Source organism: Suncus etruscus, chromosome 17 (genome assembly GCF_024139225.1).
Source record: "Suncus etruscus isolate mSunEtr1 chromosome 17, mSunEtr1.pri.cur, whole genome shotgun sequence".
Lineage (NCBI taxonomy): Eukaryota > Metazoa > Chordata > Mammalia > Eulipotyphla > Soricidae > Suncus > Suncus etruscus.
In genome coordinates, this window is record NC_064864.1 from 10,821,720 (window position 1) to 10,834,854 (window position 13,135).

At 41.9% G+C, this 13,135-nt stretch overlaps 1 protein-coding gene across 1 annotated transcript in view; it reads right to left on the reverse strand.

Annotated features, from left to right (window-relative positions):
* Positions 1–8,832: 8,832 nt before the first annotated feature.
* The window catches only part of CISD1 (CDGSH iron sulfur domain 1), a 28,651-nt gene continuing 24,348 nt past the window's right edge, over positions 8,833–13,135 (reverse strand). The window contains exon 3 of the mRNA XM_049790530.1: positions 8,833–9,228. Coding sequence (XP_049646487.1) covers positions 9,139–9,228 — 90 coding nt within the window. The 3' untranslated portion in view covers positions 8,833–9,138. The remainder of the gene's footprint in view (positions 9,229–13,135) is intronic.

The following is a 13,135-nucleotide window of genomic DNA, read 5'->3' on the forward strand; positions in this document are numbered from 1 at the left end:
GGTGTTAGGCATACTGTGTAGTAATTCAGACATTTTATCTCGTTTGTTTTTGGTTCACATTGGATAGTACTTGGGGTTAGTTGGGGGACCAGTTAGTTAGGCATCAAATATCCAGATTTGGGGGCTGGAGAGATAGCACAGAGGGAGGGAGTTTTGCCTTGCACGTGGCCAACCCGCAACGAACCCGGATTCGATCCCCAGCATCCCATATGGTTCCCTGAGACTGCCAGATGTAATTTCTGAGCCCAGAACCAGGAGTACAGAACCTGAGCACTGCTGAGTGTGGCTTCCCAAAGAAACACGCCCCCCCAAACATCCAGATCTGAGATGTCCCACATGCTATTAAGTTTTCCCAATGAAGCATCTGAAAGGTCCGGAAGTCCTAATTTAGTTACCCGGCGCAGAGAAATGAAGAGGCTTATGAGTTCCAACAGATGCTTTAAAGTGCTTTAATACTGACCAGTCAAATGGCCAGGGTCAAAGTTCCCCCAGAATAGAAAGGGGACCAAAGACCTCGTGGGTCCCTCGTCACCCCCTTATATAAGATGGGAAGTGGGAGGGGAAGAAGAGTCCTTGAGGGCTGGACTTCCGCTACGATAACACCAATGATTCGTGAGGTAGGGGTAGAGGTGGGGCCGAGGCAGTGACGACTTCCTTAAGGGGCAGGACACCCGCCAAGGTTGGTGGGGGGGGGGGGCTGATTTCCCTTTTCACATCACATGCACCATGCCTTAAAACAAACTGACCTGCTTTATGTATCAGCATTTGTCTGATGGTTTTTTTTTTTGGGGGGGGGGTCACACCCAGCGGCACTCAGGTTTACTCCTGGCTCTACGCTCAGAAATCACTCCTGGCAGGCTCAGGGGACCATGTAGGATGCCGGGATTTGAACCACCATCCTTCTGCATGCAAGGCAAACGCTTTACCTCTATGCTATCTCTCCAGCCCCAATGGTTTGTTTTTTATACTGAAAATTGAGACAAAAAAAGTATTGATGGTATTGATTGTAAACTATTATAAGCCAAGTTTGTCAGGGTAAAATAGATATTGAGAGAATTTTCCTAATAGACATGCTCAAAAGCTTATAATAGGATTAAAATAAAAAGTAACTGGTTTTAGTGCAGAGTAAGATTCAGATTATAACATTTTGGCAACTATCAAATATCCTTCCATGATTACATTCAAATTAGAAATTAAACATTTGCTATGTGCAATTGGTCTGCTGCAAAATGCCCTCTAAATGCTCAAAATCTGAATGATTTTCTTTGAAAATAATATATAAAATGAATGTGGGGCTGGAGTGATAGTGGGTTTAGGTGTTTGTCTTGCACACAACCAACCTGGGTTAAATCTCTGGCATCCAATAGAATGATTCCTGAGTGCAGAGCCAGGAGTAACTACACACACACGCACACACACACACACACACACACACACACACACACACACACACACGTAGAATTGCCAATAATTTGAAAAATCATATGAGACTTAAGAGCATATGCTACATGGCAGAACAAGGAAAGTTGGGGCTGGAGCGATAGTACAGCAGTAGGGCATTTGCCTTGCACGCGGCTGTCCAGGACAGATCTGGGTTCGATCCCCGGAGTCCCTTATGATCCCCCCCCCCAGCCATAAGCAATTTCTGAGCACATAGCCAGGAGTAACCCCAGTGTCGGTAGGTGTGACCCAAAAACCCAAGGAAAAAGTTTACTTTTAATAATAATAATAATAATAATGCATATTTAATGTCAATTATTTAATTAGGACTCTACACTAGGTGGCGCCCAGAAGCAGGAGTAAAGCTATAATCTGTAAAAATTAAAAATCCAATGTTACTTTAGAATTTCCTAGAATTTTTTTAAATATGTTTTTTAATTTTTTTATCTTTTATTATTATTATTTTTTGGCTTTTGGGCCACACCCAGCAGTGCTCAGGGGTTACTCCTGGCTGTCTGCTCAGAAATAGCTCTTGGCAGGCACGGGGGACCATATGGGACACTGGGATTCGAACCAACCACCTTAGGTCCTGGATCGACTGCTTGCAAGGCAAACGCCGCTGTGCTATCTCTCCGGGCCCCCCTAGTAGAATTTTTTAAGAGAGAAGTGAGAAATTATTATTCATTGGGAAAAAAATCTTGGGAGTGAGGTTGTAAAATAAAAATTCACGACCTGAGGAAATGTTCCAATGATGGCCACAGGGCCAATTCACAGTTGAAAAGATAAAGGCTGAATATTATCTAAATTAAAAAATTGTAATATTAAGGTGAACACTCAGTCTTATACTTTACAATAAGAGGAAGTTTGTGTCAAGAAATTTTTAGGATAAAAACACAGGACTTCCAGGCAGACATAGATAAATGGGATTTTACCTTCCTAACTTTACCTTCCAGTTTTGAAATAATTTCAACTAAGTTTAGTGGCTAGAATTTTAAGACATCATTTCTTCTATTTCCCCTTTTTTTATACATGCAGTTAGATGGCCCATGGCCTAAAAGAAAATGTTGGTAGGCAGCATTACTGTCAGAAAGACAATTTTATCCCACAACCATGAGCCAAGTGGGCAGGAAGGCAACCTTCGGAATCATTTTAAATGTAAAATAAAACGGGGAATCATGTAACTGCTTATTTATAGGCGAAAGCAATTTTTGAAATTGAACTTGAATAACTTGCCTTGACAGAAATGAAGTTATCTGTGACAGGTTGAAAGAACTGGAAATAAATAGAATCAACGGACTATCTTGGGATGCAGGTGCTAATGAAAGTGAAGAGAATCTAGTTTGTACAGTGGCTGATAATATTTCAGGTACAGCATGCTTGTTTCACCTTTGTAGGTCAACAGCCATTTCTGCTGTTTGAAAACGTTAGAGGTAGCAGAGTACCAATACTAATTGTATGTATCCTTTACTGATTAAAACTTTATTACGAACCTTTCCCCCTTTGCATGATTCCTACTTTAGAAAAAATACTTGAGTTCTTGGACTTATAAACACTTCTTACTTTAAATCCATTAAATATGTACTTTACTCAGAAAAAATCAGCAACCACACTTTACACATTTCCATGTTGTGCATTTTATTTCACCCTTTAAAAAGTTGTGAAGGGGGGCTAGAGAGATGGCATGGAGGTAAGGATGGAGGTAAGGCGTTTGCCTTGCATGTAGAAGGACGGTGGTTCGAATCCCGGCATCCTATATAGTCCCCTGTGCCTGCCAGGAGTGATTTCTGAGTGTAGAGCCAGGAGTGGCCTCTGAACATTGTTGGGTGTGACCCAAACCACCCAGCCCCCCAAAAAAAGTTGTGAAGGGATTGAAGAGATTGGTGTTACATCTAGTTTGGATTCATGATGGTAAAATAACTGTAAAAATAATCTTTTTTGGTTTTTGGGTCACACCCGGCAGCACTCGGGTTACTCCTGTCTCTGTGCTCAGAAATCGCCCCTGGCAGGCACAGGGGACCACATGGGATGCTGGGATTATTTGAACCACCATCCTTCTGCATGAAAGGCAAACGTCTTACCTCCATGCTATCTCCCCAGCCCCCCCAAAATCATCTTGTATATGAATAATTTTGTATGAAGTCTCAATGCATTGTGCTTCTGGAGTTTAAGAAATCTCTTAAAAATTAAAAAAATTTTTGGGCTGAGAGATAGCATGGAGGTAGGGAGGTAGGGTGTTTGCCTTACATTCAGAAAGATGGTGGTTCGAATCCCGGCATCCCATATGGTCCCCGAGTCTGCCAGGAGTGATTTCTGAGCATAGAACTGGAGTAACCCCTGAGCATTGCTGGGTGTGACCCCAAAACAAAAACAAACAAAAAATTAAAAAAAATTCAAAAAAAATTTTTTGGAGGGGGCCACATCTACAGCCCAATTGTGAAAAATGTTAAATATGCATTCTACATAATAAAATATCAAGTCTGAAAACTTTAGGTAGGACCATGGACTTGTAGTTACCATACTTTTAGATTCATGGAATAGATTTTTTTTTGTTTGTTTTTTTGGGGGCCACACCCGGCGTTGCTCAGGGGTTACTCCTGGCTGTCTGCTCAGAAATAGCTCCTGGCAGGCATGGGGGACCATATGGGACACTGGGATTTGAACCAACCACCTTAGCTCCTGGATCAGCTGCTTGCAAGGCAAACGCCGCTGTGCTATCTCTCCGGGCCCTTTTTTTTCTTTTTTGAGGGCGAGCCCATACCTTACGATGCTCAGGGGTTACTCCTGGCTCTGAACTCAGGAATCACTCCTGGCAGGGTTTGGGGAACCAATATGGGATTCTGGGGATTGAACACAGGTTAGCAGCATGCAAAGTAAGCACTGTACCCTCTACTCTCTCCAGCTCCTCTTGGAATAGATTTTTAAAACGTGCGCACACTTATTTTATCAAGTAAGGATATTTTAAGCTACTAAAACTGTCAGCATTTCATACAAAAGAAAGGATACTTTGAGACCACAGCACTTAGAACAAGATAATAATAAGAAATAAATCAAGTTGATCACAATCATTTTTTTCTTTGTGGAAGCTAAAATTAAGTATTGACCTAAGGGGGCTGGAGCAGTGGCACAGCTGTAGGGCATTTGCCTTGCATGCGGCTGACCAAGGACAGATCTCGGTTGGAATCCCAGCATTCCATATAGTCCCCCAAGCCAGGAGTGATTTCTGAGCGCAGAGCCAGGAGTAACTCCTGAGCATCACCGGGTGTGACCCCCCCCCCAATGTATTGACCTAAAACTGGTAACTGCCTAAAATACCATTTAAGTCCTTCAACTGAATCACAGAGGTCAGTGGCATTGTCTGAAATATCAGTGCTAGAATCAGAAAAAAATTTAGCTTCTGACAATTAGGGGTCACTAACATAGATATCGTAGCACATTGCTTGCTAGGAACATTAGAGTTACCTTAAAGACAAAGTTCTTCTCAACAGGAATAAAAAAACAACAACAAAGATGGGCCAGAGTGATAGCGCAGTGGTAGGGCATTTGCCTTGCATGTGTCCGACCTGGGACAGACTAGAGTTCAAGCCCAGCATCCCATATGGTCCTCTGAGACGGCCAGGAGCGATTTCTGAGTGCCGAGACAGGAGTAACCCCTGAGCACTGCCAGGTGTGGCCCAAAGACCAAGAACCAAAAACCAACCAACCAATCAAACGAACAAAAACCAAATCATTTCAACTACTTGGTAGTAGGAAGAGTTGTTGCAATCTGTCAAGGTAAATAATCCCAAATCAGAAATGATGATAATTCTATAACATACTATAAATGGTTCAAGAAAATTGGTGAGTTTTAGTTTCTCAAAATGTTTTATTAAGCTACAAGGGCTACAGGAGATGCTTAATAAATGTCTGCTGCATGAATAGATGTAGCCTTAAACCATTGCATGACAAGTTCCTTTTTTTTTTGTTTTTGGGCCACACCCGGCAGTGCTCAGGGGTTACTCCTGGCTGTCTGCTCAGAAATAGCTCCTGGCAGGCACGGGGGACCATATGGGACACCGGGATTCGAACCAACCACCTTTGGTCCTGGATCGGCTGCTTGCAAGGCAAACACCGCTGTGCTATCTCTCCGACAAGTTCCTTTTTAACATTAGAAACATACTTTTTTTTTTTTTTTTTTGGTTTTTGGTTTTTTTTGGGTCATACCCAGCGGTGCTCAGGGGTTACTCCTGGCTGTCTGCTCAGAAATAGCTCCTGGCAGGCACGGGGGACCATATGGGACCCTGGGATTCCAACCAACCACCTTTAGTCCTGGATCGGCTGCTTGCAAGGCAAACGCCGCTGTGCTATCTCTCCGGGCCCTAGAAACATACTTTGAGGGCTGGAGAAATAGTACGATGGTAGGGCACCTGCCTTGCATGCAGCAGGCTGAGGTTGGATCCTCAGCACCCCACGTGGTCCATGAAGCACTGCCAGGAATGATCCCTGAGTGCAGAGGCAGGAGCAACTCCTGAGCTTCACTGGGCATGAACCCAAATCGCAAAACCAAGCCAAACACCTTAATCAAAATTCACTGTTATATAAATAAAACATGATAAGAGAAAAATAAGATTTGTGTTCTGGGTGACCCTAACTGCCTACATTCATAGAATGAAAAAGCAACAGGAAGCTGGAAGGTGCTTTAATGAGATCTGAATCCTCACACATTGCTTTTTGTAGGAATATTTCACACTTATTTTACTTTTTAGATTAGCATCTTGAAATTAGTATCCTAATGGAATTCTACTTCAAAAGAACATTAAGACACTCTGAGTATGACCTTGGAAATTTACTTATTTTGGATTTCCAAATGGCTAAAAGAGATCTGTGTATCACTATATAAAGCAACTATTGGGGCCGGAGAGATAGCATGGAGGTAAATAGCATTTGCCTTGCATGCAGAAGGACGGTGGTTCGAATCCTGGCATCCCATATGGTCCCCCGAGCCTTCTGAGCAGAGCCAGGAGTAATCCCTGAGTGCTGCCGGGTGTGACCCCCCCAAAAAAACAAAAAAAGCAACTATTATCTGTTCATCATATAAACACAATACACATAATCTATACCTATGGAAAAATAGCATTAGTAGTTCTTTTCCTCCACTAGCTATAAAAATGCCTTTCTTTTTTTTTTAATATTTTATTTAAACACCTTGATTACATACATGATTGTGTTTGGGTTTCAGTCATGTAAAGAACACCACCCATCACCATTGCAACGTTCCCATCACCAATGTCCCAAATCTCCCTCCTCCCCACCTGACTCCCGCCTGTACTCTAGACAGGCTTTCCATTTCCCTCATACATTCTCATTATTAAGACAGTTCAAAATGTAGTTATTTCTCTAACTAAACTCATCACTCTTTGTGGTGAGCTTCCTGAGGTGAGCTTGAACTTCCAGCTCTTTTCTCTTTTGTGTCTGAAAATTATTATTGCAAGAATGTCTTTCATTTTTCTTATTTTCTAATTACATTTAAAGTTAAATAGTTTAGTTTCATTAAAAAAATTGTCCCTTTATCAAAAGCTTTGGAACAGTTTTTCCTTTAATACAATAATGCTCTCCTTTGCAGGCCCATTAAAAAAAAAAGGCAGGGCCGGAGAGATAGCACAGCCATAGGGCGTTTGCCTTGCACAAAGCTGATCCAGGAAGGCCAGTGGTTGAATACTGGCATCTCATATGGTCCCCTGAGCCTGCCAGAAGTGATTTCTGAGCGCAGAGCCAGGAGTAACCCCTGAACATGGCAGCAAAAACCCCCCCAAAAACCAAGAAAACCAACCAACCAACCAAAACCTGGTGAAGTCAGTTTGTAGTAGTCAGATTTTGTACTAGAGATGTATCTTGAGCACAAATCCAGATAAACCACATGGGCTATTTCAAAGAAATATGATCTGTAGAAATCAAAACTGCCTATTTAAAAAATATTTGTGGGCTGGAGCAATAGCATAGTGGTAGGGTGTTTGCCTTGCACAAGGCCAACACAGGACGGACCCTGGTTCGCATTCCAGCATCCCATATGGTCCCGAGGCTTGCCAGGAGCAATTTCTGAGCACAGAGCCAGGAGTAACCCAAGTGCTGCTGGTGTGACCAAAATACCAAAAAAAAAAAAATTGTGATCAGAATCTAGGAATCCTAGTTTTGTGTTTCCTGTGACTTCTATAGTAATTCTGAATATTAGCAAGTAGAAATTTGTAACTGCTATTAATAATTCAAGCATTGGGGAGTGGGAAAAATAATTCAAACATCATAAAATGAAAATATTGACTTGTTATCAATTTAAAACTGTTTATCTTCAGAAATAAATTTTTTCTAATCCATAAAATCTAAAACCATAAACATATATATTTATTTCTTTTTTTGTTTTTGTTTTTGAATTTTGGGCCCCACCCAGCAGTGCTCAGAGGTTACTCCCGCAGGGCTTTGAGGGTCATATGGGATACGGGAGATCTAAACTAAGTAGGCTACGTGCCAGGCATGCCACAATTTTTTTATTACTGTTTCTATAATATTTTTCCTTATTCAATAATGGATACAATCTTTCTATTGAGTCTGGGAATATCACATATACTTATCTGGTTTTTTTTTTTGGGGGGGGGTCCACACCCAGCTGTGCACAGGGGTAACTCCTGGCTCTGCATTAAGGAATCACTCCTGGTAGGCTTAGGGACCATATGGGATGCTGGAAATTGGGTTGGTTGTATGCAAGTCAAATGCCCTATCAGCTTCTCTGTCGTTTCAGCTCCATCTCTGATTTATTAACCCTTGGACATCATTGGGGTTGCTTCCCTTACCCCCACTCCCATCTCACAATTAAGAAGGGGAAATAGTAAACTTTCCCCAAACATTCACTCTCTTTATTAACATCAGCTATGTTCCTGATTACTAAGAGTGGGAAATAAAAACTGTCTCATGCCTTCGATAACAACCTCTTTTATTTCTGTGATGAACATGAGATTTCATGTCTGAGATTTGGTATGGATGGCAATTCCTGCAATGCTCTGATTTCAAGTGTTGGGACAAGAACAATTCTGGAATGTTACTTTTTATGTTTTCTTCATGACTATGTTAAGTCTAATATCAATTGATCTGAATGTCTCTGACTTCCCTTAATACCCACTATTATTGACATGATTTTTAAGTAGGATAGTCAAAGTTCATTTTGATTGCAACTGTGAAAGAGAAAAGCCACATTTCCTCAGCTTCAGCATCAGTGTCAAAAAGAAATCGAGAACGTAACAGATTTTCCCAGATTTCATTATAAACTCATGGAGTGGTGACACAACAATTTACTTTCTAGGTTAAATCATCTTAAGAGGTGATTATTTTTGTAGTCTTAGAAATTTACAAGTACAGTCTACATATACATGATTTTCAGAATAATTTAATTGTTTTTCAAGATACGGCTACATTCGAATGTTATTCTTTTTCAATGTATAGAAACGGATCCTTACAATAACCCACAAGCCAGGAGGCTGGTTTTAATGCTCTCCGTTTGTTCAAAGGATGTGGCTTGACAAGAAAAAAATGCCATGAATGAGCGAATTGCAGTTTACAATATATACCACAGAGAGAACTCAGGGGTAAGTGAATTAGACACAAGTGGTGGTCAGACTAATTGAACGATCGTGGAACATCATGACGAGCTGGTTCACAGCATCAAAACTGTCCATTTTAGGTTTCTCTTTTCTTAATGATCAGAGGTCCCACGTTGTCTCCAGTCTCTTCGTTGTGTTTTGTGTGAGCTCCGTCGCAGAAGGGGAACTAGGAAGAGAAAAGGAGAATGTCAGATGCTTTATCCAAAAATGGGTATTATGTTTGGCGGAGAGGGGGCAAAACTCAATTCACATTTATCACATGGTAGGTAACTCAAGAGACTTCCTTTGGCTACTTAGTATGAGTTGGACTTATTTTTGGTGTTTGGGCCACATCCGGAGGTGCTCAGGGCTTACTTACTCCTGGCTCTACACTCAGGTTTCTACTTCTGGTGGGGTTCAAATGATCATATGGACCCAGGGGCGGAACCTGGGTTGGCCTCATACAAGGCAAGCAAACTTACACACTTTAGTATTTCTTCAGTCTCCCTATTATGAATAATATTAAGGAGCACATATATTTTTATACTAAGTAGAAGAAATCAACTTGTGGATAATAAAGAGATTGTTAATGTTACTTCCATTTGTGATATTTGGATGCTGAATATCTTTTTCTTTTTCTTTTTTTTTTTTGGGTCACACCTGGCGGTGCTCAGGGGTTACTCCTGGCTGTCTGCTCAGAAATAGCTCCTGGCAGGCACAGAGGACCATATGGGACACCGGGATTTGAACCAACTACCTTTGGTCCTGGATCGGCTGCTTGCAAGGCAAACGCCACTGTGCTATCTCTCCGGGCCCTGAATATCTTTTTCAAGATTACGTATTACACTAGCTATATTTCCTTTCTCCTAAACTCTTTTTGTTTTTGTTTTTGGGCCACACCTGGTGTTGCTCAGAGGTTACTCCTGGCTGTCTGCTCAGAAATAGCTCCTGACAGGCACGGGGGACCCTATGGGACATCGGGATTGGAACCAACCACCTTTGGTCCTGGATCGGCTACTTGTAAGGCAAACGCCACTGTGCTATCTCTCCGGCCCTCTCCTAAACTCTTAACATTGCCTGTTATTCATAGGAGTACAAACTCATTTACTTAGAGTGAATTTGCACTTTATTCTTTTGTGGAAATTTTTCTTATGAACTTTTTATTTGGCTTATTTTTCACACCCTCAATTCCACTACTTTCATAAACACAGGCTAATATCACCTTTAAAAAAAATTGGGGGTCATACCCAGCCTTGTTCAAGGCTTACCTTTGCATTCAGGAATCATTCCTGGCGGGGCTCAGGGGATCATAGGGGATGCCAGGGATCAAACCAAGTGTCCTACCTGCTGTATTGTCTCTGGTCCCATTCTTTTTAAGATCCTTTATGGAAACTTCTTCCTTCTAGAATAGATCTACATTCCTTTTATGATTTTTTTTTTTTTTTTTTTTTTTGGTTTTTGGGCCACACCCGGTGGTGCTCAGGGGTTACTCCTGGCTGTCTGCTCAGAAATAGCTCCTGGCAGGCACGGGGGACCCTATGGGACACCGGGATTCGAACCAACCACCTTTGGTCCTGGATCGGCTGCTTGCAAGGCAAACGCCGCTGTGCTATCTCTCCGGGCCCCCTTTTATGATTTTTACATCTACAATTAACTATAGCAATTTGGGTCCAGTGGGAGAAAAAGGGAGACTTTATATTTTGGTAACTACTTCATGGTATTCTATAAAGCACACTTTTTTGGTTGTGTTTTGTTTTTGTTTTTGGGCCACAACCAGTGACGTTCAGGGGTTACTCCTGGCTATGTGCTCAGAAATTGCTCCTGGCTTGGGGGACCATATGGAATGCAAGGAATCGAACCAAGGTCCGTCCTAGGTCAGCACATGCAAGGCAAATGTCCTACGGCTGTGCCATTACACTGGCCCCTAAAGCACACTTTTTGCAAAGTACTAATCTAGTCCAGTTGCTTCATATTAGAGGTAGCTTCTTCCTGAGTTATTATACTTCTGCTAATAAATAATCTTTTCCAAGTAAATTCCTCATAAAGAATGCTCATTTATAGCTTCTACATTTTGATGAATCTTTTCTGTTTCTTACCAAGTTTCTTCTTTCATGCAACCTTGAGTGTTTGGTTCTGGGGAGCAAACCTAAGGCCTTAAGGCAGTGCGCTACTACTTGGAAGGGAACAGAGACTCTTATAGGCACCGGTCATCAGCCATAGAAAGGCCTGTTCCTTTAAGGACTAAGACATCAACTGGCAGGAGCCAGAGTGGTGGCACAGAGGTAGGGCGTTTGCCTTGCACACAGATGACCTAGGAAGGACCATTTTGTCCCTCAAGTCAGGAGTGATTTCTAAGTGCTTAGCCAGAAGTAACCCCTGAGTGTCACCAGGTGTGGCCCATAAACAAAAACAAAAGAAGACATCAGTGGATAGTTCCTGATGAGCTGCTGGAGAAACTGGAGAATCTCTTGATTCTGTGGCCTTTTGCTGTTTCTCCTTCTGTTCTCTTTTCTCTTCCTGGTCCTCTCCCTAGCTGACTCCTAGACCTTCTCTCTCCCTTTCTTGGCCTAGGCAGTGGTCGGCAACCTTTTTTTTTCAACTGAGCCAAATCTCGCCAAAACCACAATTGAAATTTATTTTGAGAGCCACACAGGGCGCGCACTGACAGAAGCTAGGAGCAGAGTCCTGACTCCTGGAGCGGCCGCCCGGCACACAGAAGAACCAAATTAAAAGCGGAAAGAGCCACATGTGGCTCTCGAGCCATAGGTTGCCAACCACTGGCCTAGGGGGTTGGCTGTAAGGTCCTGCTAATCCTCTCTCATAGGGGTTTTGTTTATGAAAACTTCTTCCTTCTAGAGAGGCTATAGACTTATATTCCTTTTTATGATTTTTACATCTACAATTAACTAGCAATTTGGGTCCAATGAGAGAAAAAGGGAGACTTTATATTTTGGTAACTACTCCATGGCATTCTATAAAGCACACTTTCTCCAGACCTAAGCTTGCAAAAATTTTTTTTCTGCAAACTTCTATTTTATGTCTTAGTTTATTTTTGGAGGGTGGGAGGGCACAGCCAGCAGTGCTCTTGGTTCTATGCTCAGGAGTGACCAGAGAGTGTTGGAGATACGAATCATGATGTGTTTCCTCTAGCAGCATACTACTAGGCTTTAGTGCCTTCCCTCCTGCACTATTTTTCCAGTCCTCTTTAACAGTTATTATTCTCAGATCCCATGCATACTCAGTTAAGATTATCTGGCTCATTTGTTTTATGGCTATTAGTTTGGTGTATTTTCAGTTTCATACCTGAAACTTCCAATTATATACACTACTGGCTTTCAAACTTGCTAAAAATAAGTTTCCAAAACTCAGGATTGTACACTTTGAAAAAGGTCCAATTCTACGAAAATCATTTTGTTTTGGTTGTTCTCTAAGCTACTGATTTGTTTCACGTACTACTTAACAACTAGGATCTTTACTTTATTCCTGATGTCCTGAAGATACTTACAGTCTAAAATCTAGAGTTCCACTGTTTAGGAAAAGACACTCTATGGATAGGAGTCTGCTTAGAAAAGTCAGAGAAAGAGAAAGACAGAGAATGGTCTCATCTACAGGTTTTAAGAAAAATGAAAGACATTTCTCAACTATTTTCAGAGACAGAAGAGAGGAGGGCTGGACATTACAGCCGACATCATGAAGCTCACCACAAAGAGTGATGAGTTTAGTTAGAGAAATAACCACATTGTGAACTATCCTAATAATGAAAATATATGAGGGAAATAGAAAGCCTGTCTAGAGTACAGGTAGGGGCAGGGAGGGGAGGAGGGATATTTGGGTCATTGGTGATGGGAATGTTACACTGGTGATGAAGGGGTATCATCTTATATTACTGAAAACCAATCACAATCATGTTTGTAATCAAGGTGTTTAAATAAAAAATATCTTTTTTTTTTTTGGTTTTGGGGCCACCTCCGGCGATGCTCAGGGGCTATTCCTGGCTATCTGCTCAGAAATAGCTCTTGGCAGGCTCAGGGGACCACATAGGACGCCAGGATTAAAACCAACCACCTTAGGTCTTGGGTCGGCTGCTTGCAAGG